The following is a 22,658-nucleotide window of genomic DNA, read 5'->3' on the forward strand; positions in this document are numbered from 1 at the left end:
TGGGCTCACAGAGAGTCGGACACAACTGGGGAACGGGGCACAGGGCACAAGTGGTGGCTGCTATTATTATAATCTTACAGCTGGAAGAGTTGCCGAAAGTCTCTCAGTTGTCCATGGTAGAAGTAAGGTTTGAACTGGCTTAAAACCGGGAGTCTGGGAGCATGTTTTTGCTTGAGTATTGTGAAGGCTTCTAGAGTAAACTTAGTGGATTCCTGCCCATCCCTCCACCCCTCCTTTCCTTGGTATCCTCTGTCACCTTCCCAGTCATGTGCTTAGTGTCTCACACTGGAGTTGCTTGTGCCATTCACTGCCAGTGTTCTCCCAGCAGAAATGAGACAAGTCAGTGCAGTCAGCGGCTTTTGATGGAGCCATCATGCTTTCATTATTGTTTGTGCTGAAATAATTCGGGTAATGGTAAGTTTATAATGATTCATAAATAGTGAATGGTTGTAATTGAGCATTTAAGTTAAAGAAAAAACCTCAGTGGCTTAAAAAATTAGGAAAAAACTTTGATTCTAAGATATTGAGTTAAAGGATAGTGTAAGGCAACTTTATTTAATGTGTAGTTATCATTTTGCTGTCTTGGTGCCCATAATTGCTGTTGATTCTCTTTCCTTTATCTGCCATTGTTACTGGTTTGGATATTAGCTGTATATGAGTAGAATGTTGTGTTTGTCCTACTGGCTATTAGGTAAAGTATCTTTCTTCCATAGACCTTTGGGAAACAGAAGGTACGATTTAGGTATGATATGATTTAGGAAGTAGATTCAGGGAAGAAATAAAGAGGTGACTGATTATGCTTATAACTGAGTTATCTCTAAATTGAAAAATGTGTTTAAAAAACTTAGTTCTTCATTTATTTATTTAACAGTCATTGAACATTTGTTGAAGGTGAGGCAATGTAACTTTCTATTTTGTATTCTAATAAAGTACTTACGTATTGGGTAAGCACTGAATAACAAAGTTCCTGAGACAGAGTAAGTCCCAGTTGGTGGGGAACAGTATTTAGAAAATCTTTTGGGAAATGACCTAATTATAAATGACTACTCCTTTCTAATAGGGTGTGACTGTCGTTAGTCATCATTACTATAACTTACCAGCTGAGTGGCTTCTTCAAACAGGTTTGTTGACTGGAGTGGATTTCTAGTATTACGAAGTACTGGGAAGATGAAGCCGGGGCAAAGATAATACAGATGACTCTTGGACAACAGGGGATGGAACTTTATCGGTCCACTTATATGCAGACTTTCTTCAATAAATGTACATATTCCTTATTGAGTAAAATGCTGTGCATATATGGAAAACAAATCTTCTATTCGGTTTTAAGGGGAACAGTGATACTTGAGGTTGGAAATATGCATGGGTTAAGACTGTGGAAGACCATTTAAGTCCCAGTAGTTTTGACTATAAGTATTTTGCCACTGAAGTTTTTTGAGCTAAACATTGATAGTGGTTGTTCAGTTGCTTAGTCGTGTCCGACTCTACGACCCCTATGACTCTGAATTGCAGCACTCCAGGCTTCCCTGTCCTTCACTATCTCTCAGAGTTTGCGCAAACCCATGTCCATTGAATCCATGATGCCATCCAGCCATCTCATCTACTGTCGTCCTCCTCCTGCCTTCAATCTTTGCCAACATCAGGGTCTTTTCCAGTGAGTTGGCTCTTCACATCAGGTGGCTAAAATATTGGAGCTTCAACTTTAGCATCAGTCCTTCCAATGAGTATTCAGGACTGATTTCCTTTAGGATGGACTGGTTTGATCTCTTTGCTGTCCAAGGGACTCTCAAGAGTCTTCTTCAACACCATAGTTTGAAAGTATCAATTCTTTGGCACTCAGCCTTCTTTATGGTCCAACTCTCACATCCGTACATGGCTACTAGAAAAACCAATAGTTGAATTGTATTGAGAATGCATTATTTTTAGAATACATTTTCCTTCTTTTTGATATGGCTTTCTGTTTGTGCTATCAATTATAGTTTAATCTCATAGAATTTTTATAGTAAGTGTATGTATGCCTGTGTTTGTGTGTATAAGAGAGAGAGGGAAAAGGAAAGAGAGACAATTGGTATGGGGATGCAGTTTTCATAATCATAGCTACTACTTATGGAACTTCTATTTTGTATCTGACCCTGAGTATTAGAGTTTTGTTACAGTATTCTCAATAGATCACATTTATTACAGATGGTGAAAGACCTGAACGTGATGGAGCAGGATTGGAATGTAGGTTCATCTTATTCTTCTTTATGATAATTATCATCAAAACACTTATTAATTTTTGTCATCAAAACATTGATGCCTCATTTACTAAGTACTAGATACTGGGCTAATTTTACACACACACACACACACACACACACACTATTTCATTTAATCCGTGTAAGAGTTCTATGGGAGACATGTTATTTTTAAATCCCACCTCATTATCGGAGACTTCAATAATTGATTCAGTAAGCTGGTCAAGATGACACAGATGTTAGGTGATAGCGTCCAAAACTGTTCTGCTCTGTGAACTCGAGCTCCCTGACTTTTAGAATTCACATTGTGTGCTCTTAGAATGGTACCTTCTGGATCCCACTATGAGCATGGTGCTGCCTGAGGCTGTGTAACACAGTTGCTCCTGTAGAGGCTGTGCTTTTAGCCACTGTGCTCTTGCTGCTGTCTTGCTGCCTCTCTTATTGCCATGCTTCAGTCATGTCCTGCCATGCTTCAGTCATGTAGCCCGCCAGGCCCCTCTGTCCATGGGCTTCTCCAGATGGGAATACTGGAGTGGGTTGCCATGCCCGCCTCTAGGGGATCTTCCCAGCCCAGGGATCGAACCCTCGTCCCCTGTGTCTCCTGCATTGCAGTGGATTCTTTATCCACTGAGCCACCTGGGAAGCCCACTGCTTCCCTTACAGATCAGTAAATTATCTATATAGCTCTGGATCTCTGTAAGGAGGGGCTACGTAGCATGCAACTGTCATTTCTTAGTTATTTAGTTTGTCAGTTATAACAAAGTGAAACTTGCCTTTTTTTTTTTTTTTCCCCAGCTGGTTTTGGACGGATTTGTGGTAAATGACAGTGTTCCAAGTTCTCACAAAAGAAAAAAATAAAGCTTTCTGTCCTTTATCAGCATAGAGTTTTTCTTGTTGTACATGATGTAATAATTTGAGGCTGCCAAAGTCCAACCCACAGGAAATTGTTTGAGTTGGGTAGCAGTATTCACTGGGGAGTTTGCAATAATCAGCCCATAAATCAACAAATAGTGTAGCCTTTTTTTTATGGTTGTAGATGCTATCTCTGTTTATTTTTAAGCTTGAATCAAAAGCAAATATTGATTCACTTACATAGTCTTCATTAGGAAAAAATGTCTGCAGTATCTCAAGCTAGATATGGAGATTTGGGGGACTCATTTAAGGAGAGTCAGAGTTTATCAGAATGTTGGAATTGGTTGTTCTAGGTACTTATCCTTTCAAACATAAAGTTTCCTCTTTAAATAAACTTTCGGTGATTCAGTGCCTGCTATATTCAGCTTCTCTGTGGAATGAAAGATATCCTTAAGGGATATATGAGGTATATTCCCTGTATACAAGTAACTGTAATATGAACGAGGATGGGAATGTTCATCTTGGAGTGGAGGATGAGTGCGGGGCACTTAATAGGGGCTCAGATGTCCGATCAATTGATCCAGCTACATCTTCTACAAATTCATTTGTGAATGAGTGAGTAGAAGATGTAACTGGAAAATGGTGGTAAGGTCTAATGACTCTCAAACTTTGTGTAAGTGCCAGAAATATTTAATTCAATTTTATAAGTTAGTAGTTAATTTTACTAGCAGAATATGTGAATATAAAAACATGCAAAATAGAAAAAGAAAACAAAATAAAAACATGCAATTAAAAAAAACCACAATCATGAACATGAGTCAGTTACAAAAACTGTCAAAGTAGGTCCTGCTGACTGCTTTGGTTTTCTTTAAGTTTACTGTTTGTTCATGTTTTTGCCCTGATAGTGGAATAAGTGGACAGGAAAAAAATTATGGGAGAGAAACTTGTGAAAACTCCATCCATTAATTTCTCCCCTTGTGAATTAAAAAAAATGCCATTTTTTTTAAAAGTACCATTTTTTTCCTAGCCAAAAGAATCCTTATCACTAGAAGCCATTGAAAAGGGGAATGGCATGGTATTTTAGAAGTCCTCTGGTGGTCTCATATGCAGCAATGGAGGTCTGACAGTGAGTCAGTAATGTGGTGTAGTAGTCCAGTGAGGAGAGGATCTGAACATAGCAGCAGTAGCAATGAGACTGGAATGAAAAGAAATCGAAATCGAAATCTAGCCTCCTGTTTTTAAATAGGCAGTAGTTACCAATTATTAAACAGCTTTCATATTGTTAGGATCTTAGGTGTCTCAATGATTGGTTACCTCTGGTCCAGAGTCCCTTCATTCTGTTTTTGGGGAAAATGAGTTTAAAATCCAATTTTAGTTTTACTTGAAGGAAATTGTAAACTAAATATAATTTATCCATGAATTATAATTTAGAAAATAGAGAAAAGAGGGGGGAAAAAAATGCGTCACCCTAACAAGACCCCTGTCCTTTTACATTTACTTTTTCTTGATCTTACAGATTGACAAACTTTTCTAATAGTTCATTCCAGGTAAAGCAAGCTCTGAGAAACAGACTTCTGAACTAACGGAACTTAACCCATTAACTGCTGAACTGTGAGGGTAAACATGATAAACCCATAGATTTCAAACAAGTCTTCACTGGACTCTTAAGTTTCCCACGATCACAAACTATTAGTCCACCTACACTTGTAGAAAGTTAATCCTCCAAATACCTCTGTTCCCCACTGGGGCCAAGCTTTCATCTTCCTCAGTGAAGTATTTGCATAGTTAAAAAGTTTTTTGTTTTGAACCAATTTGGGACTTACAGAAAAGTTGTAAAGATAGTACGCAGTGTTTTTAGATATCTCTTACTCAGCTTCCTTTAATGTGATCATCTTGTATGACTGTAGTACAATGATTAGAACCAGGAAGTTAGCATTGGTTCAGTACTATTAAGGAAAGACCTTCAAGCTTCACTAGTTTGTTCATCATTGTTCTTTACTGAGGATTCCATCTAGGGTCTCACATCGCATTTCACACATTTTTCTTCGTTAGTCTCCTACGTTCTGAAAAAGTTTCTCAGTCTTTCTTTGTCTTTTACAACTCTGACATTTTGGGAGAGTATTAGTCAGTTATTTGGTCAAATGTCCCTCGATTTAGATTTGTCTTTTTTTTTTTTCCCTCATGATTAAACTGAGATTATGAGGTTTAGGCAAGACTATCACAGAAATGTGTTCTCAATGCATTATTAACACGGGATTCATAATGTCATTATTTATTTTTGCTGGTGATGTTTGACCTGATCACTTGGTTAAGGCCCTTTCTGCCTGGTTTCTCGATAGTAAAGTTAAAATCTTTCCCTTTGTAGTTAATTAATATCTGGTTGGAGATATTTTGATACTATCATTTGCATGAATGTCATGGAATTCTCTATGCATGGAATTAGTAGTATTACTTAGAGACCTCACTGAACTTCATTTAATGATTATGAAATGAATTTCCTTAAGAGACTTATCCCCTTCCAGGGTACTCGTACCTTATTCCTGGTTTCATCAAAGGACCCTCAGGTTCTGCAGGAACAAATCCCTCTAGTCTTTACTGGTGTCAGTCACACTCGTATCCCATTCATAATGAAGTCTCCAGTGCTGATAAGCTATATATCTCTGAACCCCCTTTACCCCAGTGTCTCTTAGGGTGATGGGCTCTTCATGTGGCTCAGTGTCCTTTCAGGCCTCATTTCTCTTTAGGCATAAGCCAGGTTCATTTCACCAAACATTTGAATGACTGCTTAGGGTTTTTTCAGAAATAGAGGCTAAGAGCAGCTTAGCTGTTTGGTGTGGAATACAGTAGTGGACAGTTAGGGTAGCTACGTCTGTAGCCTGGTTTAATACTTTGGCCTGAGAAATATGGCAGCACAGCGTGATGTATTGTGTATATTCATTGTGAAGTAATCATTCTCTGGGTTTCATTAATACAGAGAAATAAACTGTTTTTTTTTTTTTTTTCTGAAGGTCATCAGCTAGAGCTTTATTGCTCTAATGCTGTCAGTCTTGAGCCTTTTAAATTTAGCCCTGCTATTTCTACTCTGTCAACTGTGGATCTGTAATAGAAATATTACAGTCTGCCTAAGAATGAAAAACCCAAATGTAAACCAGGCAGTACAATTTAGGTCTATTTAGTGCTAAGGAAATTGTAAACTATGAATAACATATTAGATGTTTGGTTAGTAAAATACAAATTTATTAGTATTACTGAATTCAAAGTAGCTTTTTGAATTAAATATTTTTTCAAGTAACGTGTACGACAGAAGCCCATTTTTTGTAATATGATTCAGATTCTATGGGTCCTGGAGCTTATATAATTTAGGGGACCCACTTTAAGGAAAACATTTTTAAAAAAATAGAAAATTGAATATTGGGCCTGAGGGCCTGTGCAAGAGAGGACCTTGAAATTTAATCTTCATGGTTTCTTGTTAAGTCTGCTTCTGGATGTGGGAATCTGCAAAAAGTTTGGAACCCACTGTTTTCTGTCATTTCACACAGGAGAAAGGTTTTTACCCTGCCCACAGGAAGTTAGTGTGTTCAGATTGGGAACAATATGGGACATAAAGCTTAGTAACTGCATTTCACTAATAGGTAATAGGTAATAAGATGACACGCTTCCTTCCCAATTTTGGCTTCTAAGCTTCCTAGGAGTATACCTGATGTTAGAGACAACAAAGCGAGGCAGGCTGTTTTGACTTAGTAAATCCCAGTAATGATGATTAAAAAAGTAGATTAAAAGTAGATTACCTTAAAGTAGATTAAAGATTAAGTAAATATAAGAATTTATGTTCAGATTTTTAATTTCTTCATGATTCAACCTTGGTGGTGGTGGTGGTTAATTCGCTCAGTCGTGTCCAGCTCTTTGCAAGCCTGTGAACTGCAGCCCTTCAGACTTTCCTGTCCTTCACTATCTCTTGGGGTTTGCTCCAACTCATGTCCATTGAGTCAGTGATGCCATCCAACCATCTCATCCTTGGTTGCCCCCTTCTCCTCCTGCCCTTAATCTTTCCCAACATCAGGGTCTTTTCTAGTGAGTCAGCTCTTCACAGCTTTTTACATCAAAGTATTGGAGCTTCAGCTTCAGCATCAGTCCTTCCAATCAATGAACATTCAGGACTGTTTCCTTTAGGATTGACTGGTTTGATCTCCTTGCTGTCCAAGGGACTCTCAAGAGTCTTCTCTAGCACCACAGTTCAAAGGTATCAATTCTTTGCCGCTCAGCCTTCTTCATGGTCTGGCTCTCATCTGTACATGACTACAGGAAAAGCCATAGATCTGACTATACAGACCTTTGTTGGCAAAGTGATGTCTCTGCTCTTTAATGTGCTGTTTAGGTTGGTCATAGCTTTTCTTCCAAGGAGCAAGCATCTTTTCATGGCTGCAGTCACTGTCTGCAATGATTTTGAAGTCCAAGAAAAGAAAATCTGTTATTGTTTCCACTTTTTCCCCATCTATTTGCCGTGAAATGATGGGACTGGATGCCATGATCTTAGTTTTCTGAATGTTGAGTTTTAAGCCAGCTTTTTCACTCTTCTCTTTCACCCTCATCTAGAGGCAAGAGCAGAGAGTTCTTCTTTGCTTTGTGCCATAATGGTAATGTCATCTGTGTATCTGACGTTGTTGATATTTCCACTGGCAATCTTGATTCCAATTTGTGATTCATCCAGCCTGGCATTTCACATGATGTACTCTGCATGTAAGTTAAATAAGCAGGGTGACAATATACAGCCTTGATGTACTCTTTTCCTAATTTCAAACCATTCTGTTGTCCCATGTCTGGTTCTGACTGTTGTTTCTTGACTGTTGCTTCTTGACCTGAGGTTTCTTAGGAGGCAGTCAGGTGATCTGGTATTCCCATTTCTTTAAGAAATTTCCACAGTTTGTTGTGATCCACATAGTCAAAGGCTTTAGTGTAGTCAGTGAAGCAGAAGTAGATGTTTTTGTGGAATTCTCTTGCTTTTTCTATGATCCAGTGGTTGTTGGCAATTTGATCTCTGGTTCCTCTGCCTTTTCTAAATCTGTCTTGTACATCTTGATGTTGTTGGTTTATGTACTGTTGAAGACTAGCTTGAAGGGTACTGAACATTACCTTGGGAAGCATGTGAGATGAGTGCAGTTGTGTGGTAGTTTGAACATTCTTTGGCATTGCCTTTCTTTGTGATTGGAATGAAAACTGCCGTTTTCAGGCCTGTGGCCACTGCTGAGTTTTCCAGATTTGCAGGCATATTGAGTGTAGCACTTTCACAGCATCATCTTTTAGGATTTGAAATCGCTCAACTGGAATTCCATCACCTCTGCTAGCTTTATTTGTAGTGATGCTTCCTAAGGCCCACTTGACTTTGCAATCCAGGAGGTCTGGCTCTAGGTGAGTGACCACAGCATCATGGTTATCCAGATCATTAAGACCTCTTTTTGTATAGTTCTTCTGTGCTTGCCACCTCTTCTTAATCTCTTCTACTTCTGGTCCTTGCCATTTCTGTCCTTTATTGTGACCATCTCAATGAAATGTTCCCTTGGTATCTCTAATTTTCTTGATGAGATCTCTTGTCTTTCCCATTGTATTGTTTTCCTCTACTTCTTTGCATTGTTCACTTAAGAGTGCTTTCTGATCTCTCCTTGCTGTTCTTTGGAACTGCATTGGTTGAGTATATCTTTTCCTTTCTCCTTTGCCTTTCCCTTCTCTTTTCTCAGCTATTTGTATGGCCTCCTCAGACAACCTGTTTGCTCTGACCAGCATGTTCTCTTGACAAAACTCTTAGCCTTTGCCCTGCTTCATATGGTACTCCAAGGCCAAACTTGCTTGTTAGTACAGTTATCTCTTGAGTTCCTACTTTGCATTCCAATCCCCTCTGATGAAAAAGACATGTTTTTTGGTTTTGGTCTTCATAGAGCTGTTCGACTTCAGCTTCTTTGGCATTAGTAGTTGGGGCATAGACTGGGATTACTGTGATGTTGAATGGCTTGCCTTGGGAATGAGCTGAGATCATTCTGTTGTTTTTGAGATTGCACACAAGTACTGCATTTTGGACTCTTTTGTTGACTATGATGGCTACTCCATTTCTTCCAAGGGATTCTTGCCCACAGTAGTAGATATAATGACCATCTGAATTAAATTTGCCTGTTGCCATCCATTTTAGTTCACCGAGTCCTAAAATGTCAATGTTTACTCTTACAGTCTCCTGTTTGACCACATCCAATTTACCTTGACTCATGGACCTAACATTCCTCTACATGTATAGAGGTAGTGGAACTCCCAGCCCAATCAAGACATGTAACAGTTTCATCATGCTGGTACTGCCCCTTTGTAATCAACTCTTACCCTCACTTCCAACTTCTGGCAACTACTGATCTGTTTTGACTTTTGATTTTTAATTTTGACTTTTCCAAAATGTCATAAAAGTAAAATTGTATAGCATATGACCTTTTGAGTCTCATCATAGTACATTTGAGATTCATCCATATTTTTTTTGTGTTAGTATTATTACTTTCTATTGCTGAGTTTAATGTATGTATGTACCATTTACTAGTTGAAGAACATTTGGGTTATTTCCAGTTTTCGGTGATTATATATAAAGGTACTGTAAACATTTGTGTAAAGGTTTTTACGTAGCATAAGCTTTTATTTCTTTTTAGGTAAAATACCTAGAAATGAGGTTGCTAGTTCAGATGATAAAAGTACATTTAACATTGTATGTAATTGCCAACAGTGTCATTTTGCATTTTCGTCAGCGGTTTGGGAGACTTTCAGGTGCTCGGATTCTTCTTCTCTAGCATTTGTTGTTGTCAGATTTTAAATAACCTCTTTTTGTAGTTTTTGTTTTTAGCTATTTAATATGCTTGTAGTGTGGTTTTAATTCCATCCCCCTAAAGACTAATAATAATGGTAAATATATTTTTATATGTTTATCTGCTATTTAAGAAAATTGGATAATTTTGCTCATTAAGTTTAGAGTGTTTAATGTATATTTTGGATACAAATCATTTATTCATTATGTTATTTGAAAATATTTTTTAATCTTTGGGTTGTCTTTTCATTCTCTTAATAACGCCTTTCAGATAATAGAACTTCTTAATTATGATGAAGTCCATTTCTATGTTTCTTTTTTCTTTTATGGATTGTGCTTTGGTTTTGTATCTAAGGAATCTTTGCTTAGCCCAAGGTCACAAAATTTTCGTCTTCTAGAATTTTTATAGTTTTAGGTTTTCATTTAGGACTGTAATCCATTTTGAGTTATTTTTGTAGAAAATGTAAGTTATGGGTCAGGGTTCAGTTTTTTTTTTTTAATAGGTTTGTCCAGTTGTTCTAACTTCATTTGTTGAAATGACTATCCTTTCTCTTTTGAGTTACCTTTGCATTTTTACTGAAAATCGGTTGACATTAATTGTGTCGGCCTGTTTCTGGGCTCTCTGTTTTGTTCCAGCGTGTGTCTTGTGTCTGTCTTTTCACCAGTACCATATGGTATTGACCAGTGAATATTCCACCTTGTTTCTTCTGTTTTAAAATTCTTTTGGCTATTATACTTCCTTTGCCTGCATGTAACTGTTAGAATCAGCTGGTTAATTTCTACAAAAGAGAAATCTTGCTGGAATTTTGATTTGAAATTGCGTTAAATCTCTGCATTAGTTTGGAATGAATCAGCATCTTAAAACTGAAATGTCCAGTTCACAAACGTCACATGCCTATCCACTTACTTAGGTTTTGTAGTTTTGGGGATATAAAGCTTATATATAGTGTTTTTACCTAAGTATTTAATATTTATGGTGGCTCAGTGGTAAAGATAGTATTGTAAGTAGTACTTTAAAGGAATTTCGGATTCCAGTGTCCATTGCTATCATACAGAAACACAAGCGATTCCTTAAAAAATATTGACTTTGTATTCTGTGACCTGACTTCACTTATTAGTTCTTAGAGGTTTTTCGGTAGATTTCTTAGGATTTTCAAGTATAGAACATAGACTCTAGAAAGATGGTTATTTTATTTCATTATAATCTATATGTTTTTAAAATTCCTTTTTCTTGCCTTGTTGTACATGCTAGGACTTCCAGTATGATGTTGACCAGGGTCAGTAAGAGTAGACACCATTACATTACTTTTTAAAAAAGTGGGACTGGTCCTATCAAAAACCTTTTTTAGCTGAATAGCTGACATTGTTCTACTGCTAAGGAACAATTCAAGCTTTCCACTTTTTGTGTGTGTGAAATCACAAGTAAGTAATGAAGTATGTTAAAGAGAAATATTAGTTCAAAAAACTAATTTTATGAATGAATTGGCTAGCAAGAGACAGGAGGCCAGAAAGACTTATGTATTGTAATAGTCTAGTGTTAGTCACTCAGTTGTGTCTGACTCTTTGTGACCCCATTTTACTGTAGCCCACTAGACTCTTCTGTCCATGGGATTCTCCAGGCAAGCATACTAGAGTGGGTTGCCATTTCCTTTTCCAGGAGATTGTCCTGACCCAGGAATCGAACCTGGGTCTCCTGCATTGCAGGGCAGATTCTTAACCATCTGAGCCACCAGGACGGGTAATTGTGGTACCAACTAGGTGATGACAGTGGAAGTGAGAAGGAAGGATCGATGTCAGAGATTTTGAAGGGGCAATTGACAGACCTCAGGATGTGGATGGGGAAGGGGGGGAGAGGGATAGAAAGGCATCGGAGACTGATAGACAGCTAAGACTTAGAACCTGAGTAACTGGAGATGCCATTAGTTGACAAAAAAGGTGGGGGGAGAATAAGAGGAAGGATTCTTTTGTTGGGGAAGGATGTGACTTCAGATTTGACATGTTAAACTTGTTTTGAAAGTGAGACAATATGCGCATAGTTGGTAATTTTGTACATGTTAAACTTGTTTTGAAAGTGAGACAATATGCGCATAGTTGGTAATTTTGTTTCAGAGTTCATGAGATTTGTCATTTATCAACCAGAAGTGATGGTTGAAGTTCTGATGGAAAAGAGGATGAGAACACCATGGGACGCATTCTAGACAAGAGCAGGCACACCTGATTTTAACTTCAGGGAATGTTCGCTTTTAAGAAAGCAGCGAGAGAGAGAGAAAATGGACTGTTAGAGTATAGGAGAATCAGTATTCATTTGTCATTCTTTCACTTTTGTTATTCCCTCATTTTCTTTTTAATTCACCCTATGAATTCAGGATTGTGTAAGATCAGGCAGCCAGTGTTAGGTGCTGCAGAAAAGTTAAGAAGACCGAAGCATATGGAAGAGCCGGTAGGTTTTGAAATTAGGGATTTCTTTTGAAAACAAAGATACCATGAAGTAAAATTGTGGTGGTAGAATGAAGGAACAGTACCGTGTTCTGAAGAGATTAATGGTGAGCAAGGAAAAGTAGGAGTTGTAAATTATTTTACAGAAATGTTTAGCAGTGAAAGGTTGAAAAAAATTTAGGACAGTAGGCATAGGAGTAAATAAGTTCAAGGTGGTCTTTGTTGTTACTTTTTTTTTTTAAAAAATAAAGAATATGGGATATCTGTATATGATTATCTTTAAAGGGGAAAGAGTTCATGAGAAGGGAATGTGTTAATGATAATAATAATAACTAGTTTGTATAGGGGTTACTATATTGATATCCTAATAATAAGCAACAAGGTATTGTGAATATGGTTTGTAATTTTTTTTTAATTGGAGTATAATGCCTTTACAATGTTGTGTTAGTTTCTGCTATACAACAAGGTGAATCAGCTATATGTGTATAGGTAAGTAAGTAAGTGGTGTCGCTCAGTTGTGTCCGACTCTTTGCGACTCCATGGACTGTGGCCCACCAGGCTTCTCTGTCCATGGGATTCTCCAGGCAAGAATCCTGGAGTGGGTTTCCATTTCCTTCTCCAGGGGATCTTCCCGACCTAGGGATTGAACCTGGGTCTCCCGTATTGCAGGCAGACACTTTAACCTCTGAGCCAACAGAGAAGCCCATATGTGTGTGTGTGTGTGTGTGTGTGTGTGTGTGTGTGTATTTTGTGTATATATATCCCCTCCCTATAGATTCCCTCCCCCCACCCAACCCACAGTTTGTACTTATTGATGTGTGGAGTGTACCAAGGAATTGAGATAACTGTCTGTTGATTTATCAGTGCAAATATAGTCTAATTCAGTTCAGTCAGTCAGTCATGTCTGACTCTGTGACCCCATGGATGGCAGCAGGCCAGACTTCCCTGTCCATCACCAACTCCCGGAGTTTGCTCAAACTCACATCCATCGAGTCGGTGATGCCATCCAGCCATCTCATCGTCTGTCATCCCTTTCTCCTCCTGCCTTCAGTCTTTCCCAGAATCAGGATCTTTTCCAATGAGTCAGCTATTTGCATCAGGTGGCCAAAGTACTGGAGCTTCAGTTTCAGCATCAGTCCTTCCAATGATTATTCAGGGTTGATTTCCTTTAGGATTGACTGGTTTGATCTCTTTGCAGTCCAAGGGACTCTCAAGAGTCTTCTCCAGCACCACCGTTCAAAAGCATCAGTTCTTTGGTGCTCAGCCTTCTTTATCGTCCAACTCTTACATCCATACATGACTACTAGAAAAACCACAGCTTAGACTATATGGACCTTTGACTATATGGCACATATAGATTCTTCAGTAAATTATAAGTAAACTGCTCCACAGATGAACAGAAACCAGAAATGTGAGCAAATTTTCTGGTTAAACTTGTTTGTATATCTCAGTGTAGTCCAGTTTGACTTCCTATTGTTTGGGTTACTTTTGGCTTTAATGGCTAGTAATGGGGCTACTGTTCCTTCATTAGAAACTGAGATACTTTTCATGATTTTTTTTATCATTCTTTAGACCTTCTAAAATGTTACCCTATTTCTTGTAACAGACTGAATTGTTTACCTTTTCATGTTAATTTTTGTATTTTTAAAATAGTTGTAAAATTTAAATGTTTCTTCAAGCACATTGCTCAATAATACTGATATGTACCTTGCTCTGTGTGAGGCCTATTACATTTCTTTTTGTACAATTAGAAGACTTATTCCTGTTGGCTTGCAACTTTCTCGTATCCTGAAGTGCCCAAACAGAAATTTGCTTCTCTCTTTTTAGGCACTCATAATTTATTCTTTGTTTTGAAAACTTGCTTGCACATACCTATCATGTTAAATCTCATTGTGTGAAATAGATTTTGTAAAGCTGTTTTATAGACCCAGAAAACAAAGTTCAGGACAGCTACGTTGTTTGGGATTACAGAAAGTAATAAAAATCTGGAAATTGAGCCCATATTTTCCAACTGCAAGTCTTGTCCTAGGCTTCTTAATAATATCATTATTGTTGTGTGTGTGCTCAATCACTCAGTCATGTCCAACTCTTTGGACCCCATGGACTCCAACCCACCAGACTCCTCTGTCCATGGAATTTTCCAGGCAAGAATACTGGAGTGGGTTGCCATTTCCAGCTCCAGGGGATCCTCCCGACCCAGGGATGGAACCCTTGTCTCTTATGTCTCCTGCACTGGCAAGCGGATTCTTCACCACCGCACCACCTGGGAAGCCCCAATATCATGATTATTTTACATCATTTACTCCTTACAACAACTTGACCTTATATTGTATTTCAGACTCTTCTTTTCATAGAAGTAGTATTCCAGCCTTATTTCCTTTTTGGAGAAGGAAATAGCAACCCACTCCAGTATTCTTGCCTGGAGAATTCCATGGATGAGGAGTCTGGTGGGCTATAGTCCATGGGGTCACAGATAATCGGATACGACTAAGTGACTTAGGACTTATTTCCTTCTAATTTGGCCACATAGCTATACATTTTTTATATTTTCTTATGTAATTTTAAATTGTTTTATTATTTGCAGATATCAGTTCCTTTTCAACTTAAGAAAATAATTAAAAACTTATAAACAAGTTCTACGAAATGGAACAAAGAATTTCCATATACCGTTCAGCCAGATTTATTTATTGGTAACATTTTGCTGTTTTCAGTTTATTATTTTCTCTCTCCTTCTTTCTCCATGTATATATAAGTATGCACACATACACACAAGTCTTTTTTTCTGAACCATTTCAGAGTAAGTTGCAGACATTATGCTCTTTTACCCCTAAAATACTTCAATATTGCCTAGGAAGTTCTTTTTCTTTTAAAAATTGGTTGTTAGGGACTTCCCTGGTAGACAGTGGATAGGAATCTGCCTGTCAGTCCAGGGCACATGGGTTCAATCCCTGGTCCGGGAAGATTCCACATGCCGCAGAGCAGCTAAGCCTGTGTGCTTCAGCTACTGAGCCCACATGCTGTAGCTACGGAAGCCCGTGTGCCTAAAGCCTGTGCTCTACAATGAGAGAAGCCTCTGCAGCAAGAAGTTCCAGCACTGCAACTAGAGCACAGACCCTGCTCGCCACAACTAGAGAAAAGCCCGTGCACAGCAACGAAGACCCAGTGCAAACAAAAATAATAAAAATACATAAACTGCTAAAAAAAAAAAAAAAGAAGAAGGTTGTTAGATAAATCCAAGACTTCCTGGTGGTCTGGTGGTTAAGACTGCGTGGGCGAGCACAGGGTCCATCCCTGGTCCAGGAACTGAGATTCCGCATGCTGTACAGCACATCCCCCACACCCCTGAAAGTTAGGGCTTTGTGGGTAGAATTCTTTTATTTACTTTCTCATGTATGTTTCGTAGATGGATTATATTGTTTGGTGCGAGACCTGCGATTTAATTGAAATATTTTTTCATCAGTGTTTCTTTGGACCATTTGTTACTGCCCCTCTTGGCTTTGTTCTTTTTGGCTCTCACCTCTGGTTTCTGACACACCTAATTCAAGTGTGAGAGCTTTTTGCCATTCAGAGCCTGAGAATCTTTTTTTTTTTTTTTTTAATTTATTTATTTATTTTTTTTCTGAGAATCTTTTTCTGCCACTGCCTTTTCCCCTTTGCTCCCTGAACTCACGGGTGTGTTTCATAGGGCAGGCTGAGTTTCAGTGAGCTCCTCACGTGGATGCTACTGCCAAGTTCTTTCGGCTTTGAGCAGAGTGGAGGCTTGGTCCTTGTCATTCCTTTGCAGCAGTTAAGCTGAAGGAATGCTGCATGGCTTGTTGGAAATTGCTTAGTGGCCTCCGGTGGGGTGTGTATGAGGGTGTGTGTAGAGAGTTGAGGGTCTTGTAGTCTGTGTGGGAGACGTGGGATCTTTCCTGGTGCTGTGTGTTAATCATCAGGCAGTATTTATTGAGCGCTTCCTTATGACTAGCACGGTGTTAGGAGCTTTTGGAATAGTATAATAAAATGCATAATTAAGTCACAGTAAGTAGTCAAACAATTCTATGTCTCCCACTTACCAACTTTGATTTGAGCACGTTAATGTCTTTAAGCTTCCCTTTACGCTTCTGTAAAATGGAACTATTAATACGTACTGATTGGGCTGTTATGAAGACTGAATAAAGAATGTAGGTATTGTTTAGCACATGTCTGACACTAGCTAGTATTCCATTTCATACAGTCATGGTCAGGATACATGACTGACACCATATAAAACAAAGAGTAATAAAAACAAATAGAGACTAACATGACACTATAATGTATAATCAAATACTTTAATTGTGATCTGTAGATTATAAATAGTCTGGGAATTTAGAGAAGGGAAAGAACATTCTTGTGCAACCATTTAATGTTCCTGTGCCTCAGCTTTTCCACTGAACACACCGTAGATAGTGCTAGGTGATCTGAGAAGGATGAAACTGTTATAGCATTTTTGGTTTTTTAGGTCATCCATATGATGGTGAGAAGGAAAGGAGAAGCTTGGACAACTGTTAGAAACCAAATTTAATATTTAACATTCTTAATTTTTTCCTTATGTGGACCTGGCGGCCTTATAGGAAAACTTAAAGGTGAATATTAGAAGCATTTTCTTCCAAGGAAATTTTTGCCTCTTGCTTCTTTGGCATTTTAATTAGTTGAAGATTATTGTTGGTCAATGGATGGCCTCTGATGGTGACTGCCTTGGATATAATCTGAGGATTAAGTGATTTGTAACCCAAATTATCTCTCTGATCCTCTGGCCAAAAAAAGAAAAAATGTAACATACAAACAAACAGGGCAGAAGAAGATTTCTTTTTTTTGGACTGAATATTAAGGACATATGGTATACTCACCATGAAGGTTTCTCTGGGATGGGACATCTTTACTCAGTAAAGTGATAACATGCCCCTCCCACCTTTAAACAGGCTTTTATAGCCATGGGCATGTAAAACACCTTTAAAATTTTCTGTACTCAAAATATCCAAAAGACACTGTTTCAGTTTCCCAGTTTGGTATGTGTTTACTTGGTACTTTTTTTCTTAGCCTGGTTGTGGAAAGTTCACGTTGGAGTTTTATTTTTGTCCAGATCAACTTTCTTCTCCTAGAAAATTTGAGAGAAGTCTCCTATGAAAGTAAGGCTGCTCACACCTTTTCCCCCTGCCTGTTGAGTGTTTCTCCTTTTTGTTGTTGTTGGGCTTATTTTTTTGGTTGGGGGAGGGCTATGTATTGTTTGCCAAGGTTTCAAGTTTATAGTGTGAGGTGAGGCAGCGTTGATCTTGGCAGAACAACACAAAGCTAGTAGAGTCATTAAGTGACGCAAGCTTTTGATTATTTATTTTTTTTCTTTCTGTTAAAGCTCTCTGGCACAGCTGGCTAGTCTGGTCACGGAGGAAAAGAGAAGAGATTTTCTGAAGTTGTGGATGGAATAATAGAAGATGTTTGGGACATACTAAAGAACAGCAGCAGAGCAACAACAGCAGAAACTCCATGTATTTCAGACAAACTTCTTAGCTTTCTGAAATCTATGTCAATTGCTTAGAACCTGGGCTTTTATTTCAGAGGATGATGGGACAATGGGACAGGGCAGTAGAAGGCGAGGAGAGTTGTGCTGGATTCTTGGTTGTCTGTCTGCCTCTCCTTCCAGTTGGGAAAATCTTCAATCCGCAGGAAGCATTATAAACAAGCCTAAGGAACACACTCTACCCTGATCCTGAATTCTGTTGGAGTTGAGGATTACAGCCACTTCACCAGGATTTTATGGAGGCAGTTCAAGAAAAATAGAAGGAAGCAATACTTAAGGATTTCTCTGTTTGAATTTGTCCTGTGCCATGTTAAATTTTAGGCAGTGTTTGGAACAAGTTGAGGACAGCTCTGGCTTGTGAATCTAAGGATGCCTGAGTTTCTTGAGCTACCTATATGATGTTTGAAACGTTGTAAATTCAAAGTCCTTCAACATAAATTTGTTAAATTCTGGATTCTCTTTATATTAAGGACTTCAACAAAGACTAAGGACTCCCCCAAAGATACAAAATATTCTCTTGTTTTCAGGCTAAATGTGAACAGTAATGTCTTGGAAGAGAAATTATTTTTCAGGGGGCCGTGGTAGTGTCCAGGGGATGTTTGCACCTCGAAGCTCAACCTCCATAGCTCCCAGCAAAGGCCTCAGCAATGAGCCAGGACAAAACAGCTGCTTCCTCAACAGTGCCTTGCAGGTAAGGATAATTTCTTTTTGGTGAACTTCGACTTTCAGTTGCTGATGCTGTATTTCTGATTACTTTTTAAAATCTAATACTTGATAGTCTCTGTTTGAGGTCAGCAGCTTAAGATCATTTTTTAAGTTCATCTCTGTGATCATAGACATGTCACTTTATCTCTTTGAGTCTCAATTACCTGATTTGTAAAAGAGATTAATAATGATAATAGAAATAATAACTAACTACTACTACTTACCTGCCTAAAGAGGGAGGTACATGGACTAGGTGTACTACTTGTTTAGTGACTTTTATCCTGAATAGTCTCTACTGTTTCTTTTTTTTTTCCATTTGAGACTAAGGTGTCTCATCACTCTAGTTGCTTTCCTCCAGTCTAGAAAGCAAAATTCTTTCCATAAGTCAAAGATTTTCAGGTCTGTTATTCTTGTCTCATAATATTCAGGCTCTCAGCACACTCACTGATTGGGGTCCAGTCTGCCCACTTCTTTGTCTCTTTCCTCTGAGCTCTCCTGTAGTATCTGATTAGATATGCTTGCACAGAGCTGGTAGAAAATAAATTCCCCCAGGTTGATTATCTACTCTGAATTTTCCCTTTTGGTCTTGCTTGCCACGTTAGCCTTCTCAAAACCCCAGTGCTCACTGTCTGTCTTCCTGCCCTGCCCAGTCAGGGCCACAGTGGGCCAGATTCGTCCCTCTCAGTCTACCTTTCAAGTGATAACTTTCCCCTCTCTCTCCTCTTCAGAGTAAGAGTAAATCTTAAGATAACTATGCTTGGGTAAAGTGTTAGTTAGCTTTACACCTCAGATATATGAGAAAATAAGTTGTTATGAGAGAAAAAAGGACATGACAATGCATTTGGTATAAAAAGCACTGGACTTAAGAATTAGGAGAGCTGGGTTCGAGTTTTAGCCTTTCTTTAGACTAGCCTTAGTGACTTTGTACAGGTAATAGTATTTTAGTTTTCGCACTTGTAGTTCAAGAATCTTGTCAAGCTTATTTACTTATTTATTTTGTATTATGAATTTTCATGCACACATCAACCAGGCTCAACAATGGTTAACATTTACCAGTCTTAGTTCATTCATTGCCACTACTCAATTATAGAACATATAATTTATCCACATATACATATTTCTATATTTATACTTGAAGACATTGGTAGTTTTGGAGTGCCTGTTATAATCTTGTTACAAGTTAAAAATAATTGTTTCTCTGAGCTAATATTCTAACTTTTATGGTATGAAAGCTATGTTCACCACAGGTGTATTGAACCCATTACTTTTATTATAAAAAGGTGTTACTTATTTGGGAGTGTAGCATATTTCAACAAACATTGGAAATATATACCTATAGATACCTAAGTATCAATGTGAAGATGCCCCAGAGGTGTCTGTTATCTGGTACGCCTAAAGTGTAGTGCCTTTTCAGATATGATGTTTTTAAAATGTTTTCCAGATAAGAGAAGCTTCCTAAGGCATTTATGCTATATATTACACTGTTTCTTTTTTAACTAAAGTTCAAAGTTTATTCAGATTTCCTGAGTTTTTTACATAGTGTCTTTTTGTATTCCAGATCCAATCCAAGATACTGCATTTACTTGTCATATCTCTTTAGGCTCCTCTTGGCTGTGATAGTTTCTCACAGTTTCCTTGTTTTGATAATCATGACAGTTTTGAATAGTACTAGTCAAGTATTTAGTAGGATGTCCCATTATTGGACTTTGATGTGATTCTCATGATTAAACGGGGGTTATGAGTTTTTGAGAGAAATACCATAAAAGTAAAGTGCTGTTCTCATCACTTTCTGTCAAAGTTACATTCTATGAACGGATTTATCACTGTGGATTTTACTGTTATTTTTTAAAATTCTGTTGACTCACACCTCTCTCAGAAAGGTCCCAAAATGGAAAAATCTAATAAAGACAAAATTCCACACTACAATTCAAGCTTCTAAACAAGTTTTTAAATATTTTTGCTTTTCTTGTGTGGACCATTAAATCCTTATTCTGCAGTTTTTAACCCATAAAATATGTCTTTAGGATCACATTTGATATATGTTATACCACATTTTCTCTGTGTGATCTACTTTATATTTGAATTAGTGTTTTTTCCATAATATGGTCATCTGTGCCTCTGATTGGATACTTCACTTTATTTGGACTTTTTTTGATACGTTAGAATGAACTTTTCTCTTGAGAGTAATGATGTCTTCTGTGATCATTACCTATGTTTGCTTGACTTCTTGATTTAAATGGGAAGTTTTTGTAGCGTAATGAAGTATCTTCCCTTTTCCTCAGGTTTTATGGCACTTGGACATCTTCCGACGTAGCTTTAGGCAGCTTACAACTCACAAATGTATGGGAGATTCCTGCATCTTTTGTGCTCTCAAGGTAAATACTTCAAACTTGTTTCCTCTCACTGTCATTAGGTTGCCAAATGATCAATATTGAGGTGGTTTGATTATTCAGATTGATGCTAAAGAATCTGTTGCTACATTATCTGCCTATGGTTTAGTGCAAAGGATAAGTATTAATTTTGCTTGCTTCAAAGAAATACTACTTGGTATTCTGTTTCTCTGAACCTTTTGCCCATACAACTCTATTTAATGTGATAGAGTACTATTTACATGTGCTTAGACTTTGAGTATTTATCTGAAAAGCTAATACTAAATTTTCACTTTGAAAAAACAAACAACAAGCTATTTTTCATGGAATTAACTATTGTCTGTAAAAGCTAAATTTAGCAACAAACTGTTTCTATGAGGAAAAACCAGTACTAAAATTTTCCCATTTTCCCATTCCCTAATATTTCCCATTATCACATGTAATAGATTCTTTATATTGGTTCTATTTTCATCTGACTCCAGTTTTTTCATTTCTGAATAAAGTGAAACTGAGGATTCATTTAGAGACAAATAAAATGGTGTAATGTGAGAGAGTTCTGACTCAGAGATTTTAGGTAAGTTGCTAAAGAGAAAGAACTAGGATGTATAAAAGGCCCATTCTCCATCAGTTTTCCAACATGTATCCTCTCTGTTTTCTTGGCCCAGATATACAATGCATTATTTGTGGTTGGATGATGAAGCTTCTAGGGTCATTTTTCAGTCTCATGAAGTCTGAATCCTTGGTTTGTCACAAGGATGCTTGGTTGTGATCATTATTAACTTAGTTGTTTTTATATCTGAAAACAGGAATTATAACCAAAAAACTCCAGGATTATTTCCTAGTTAAATTTGCAACAGCTGAGTCAAAACAATTTTTGGCCAACATCAGTTTGAAGTTTTAGTCCATGTTAGGCTGATATCTCTGGAAAGAGATAACTGAGACTTCTGAACTTTTTGCTACTAGGGTCACAAATATCTTTTTTTTTTTTTTTTTTCTAATTCTTTGTTTGCAACCATTATAGCTTAGCAAAATATAGAATATAAATCATTGAGGACCTCCTTGGCAGTCTAGTGGTTAAGATTACATGTTTCCACCACAGGGGACATGGGTTCGATCTCTGGTTGGGGAACTAAGATCCTCTGTGCCTCTTGCTGCTGCTGCTGCTAAGTCACTTCAGTCATATGACTCTGTACGACCCCATAGACGGCAGCCCACCAGGCTCCCCTGTCCCTGCGATTCTCCAGGCAAGAACACTGGAGTGGGTTGCCATTTCCTTCTCCAATGCATGAAGGTGAAAAGTGAAAGTGAAGTCGCTCAGTCGTGTCCGACTCCCAGCGACCCCATGGACTGCAGCTCACCAGGCTCCTCCATCCATGGGATTTTCCAGGCAAGAGTACTGGAGGGGGTGCCATTGCCTTCTCCGTCTGTGCCTCTTAGTGCAGCAAAAAAACAAAAAAATAAATTATTGGTTAATTGAGGAGTTTAAATGTGAAATTTTAATGAAACCAGATTTTTACAAGTTGTAACATTTCTGACTATACCCATTCAGACAAAAGTCCATTCAAAAGAGCATTTGGCTTGATTTTCTGAAAGGTACATTGACATTAATTATCTAATTTTAGATAGACAAGAAACATAGTGATCCTTTGGCCATCAAATCCAAGGGAAGTCTGGTTCATGACATTAAAACCAAAAAAACA

At 37.9% G+C, this 22,658-nt stretch overlaps 1 protein-coding gene across 18 annotated transcripts in view; it reads left to right on the plus strand.

Moving 5' to 3' along the window:
* Positions 1 to 22,658, plus strand: part of USP54 (ubiquitin specific peptidase 54) — a 127,799-nt gene that overhangs the window by 50,043 nt on the left and 55,098 nt on the right. For 17 of the 18 annotated variants that reach the window (XM_040242380.1, XM_040242390.1, XM_040242397.1 and 14 more), the window contains 2 exons: positions 17,720 to 18,575; positions 20,872 to 20,964. In XM_040242380.1, the coding sequence (XP_040098314.1) occupies positions 18,429 to 18,575; positions 20,872 to 20,964 (240 nt within the window). In that variant the 5' untranslated portion in view covers positions 17,720 to 18,428. Of the gene's footprint in view, positions 1 to 88; positions 415 to 17,719; positions 18,576 to 20,871; positions 20,965 to 22,658 lie in introns of those variants that run through there. The other variant, XM_040242386.1, reaches the window with a different exon arrangement.

This window comes from Oryx dammah, unplaced genomic scaffold, assembly GCF_014754425.2.
Source record: "Oryx dammah isolate SB20612 unplaced genomic scaffold, SCBI_Odam_1.1 HiC_scaffold_6, whole genome shotgun sequence".
In the NCBI taxonomy this organism is placed as follows: domain Eukaryota; kingdom Metazoa; phylum Chordata; class Mammalia; order Artiodactyla; family Bovidae; genus Oryx; species Oryx dammah.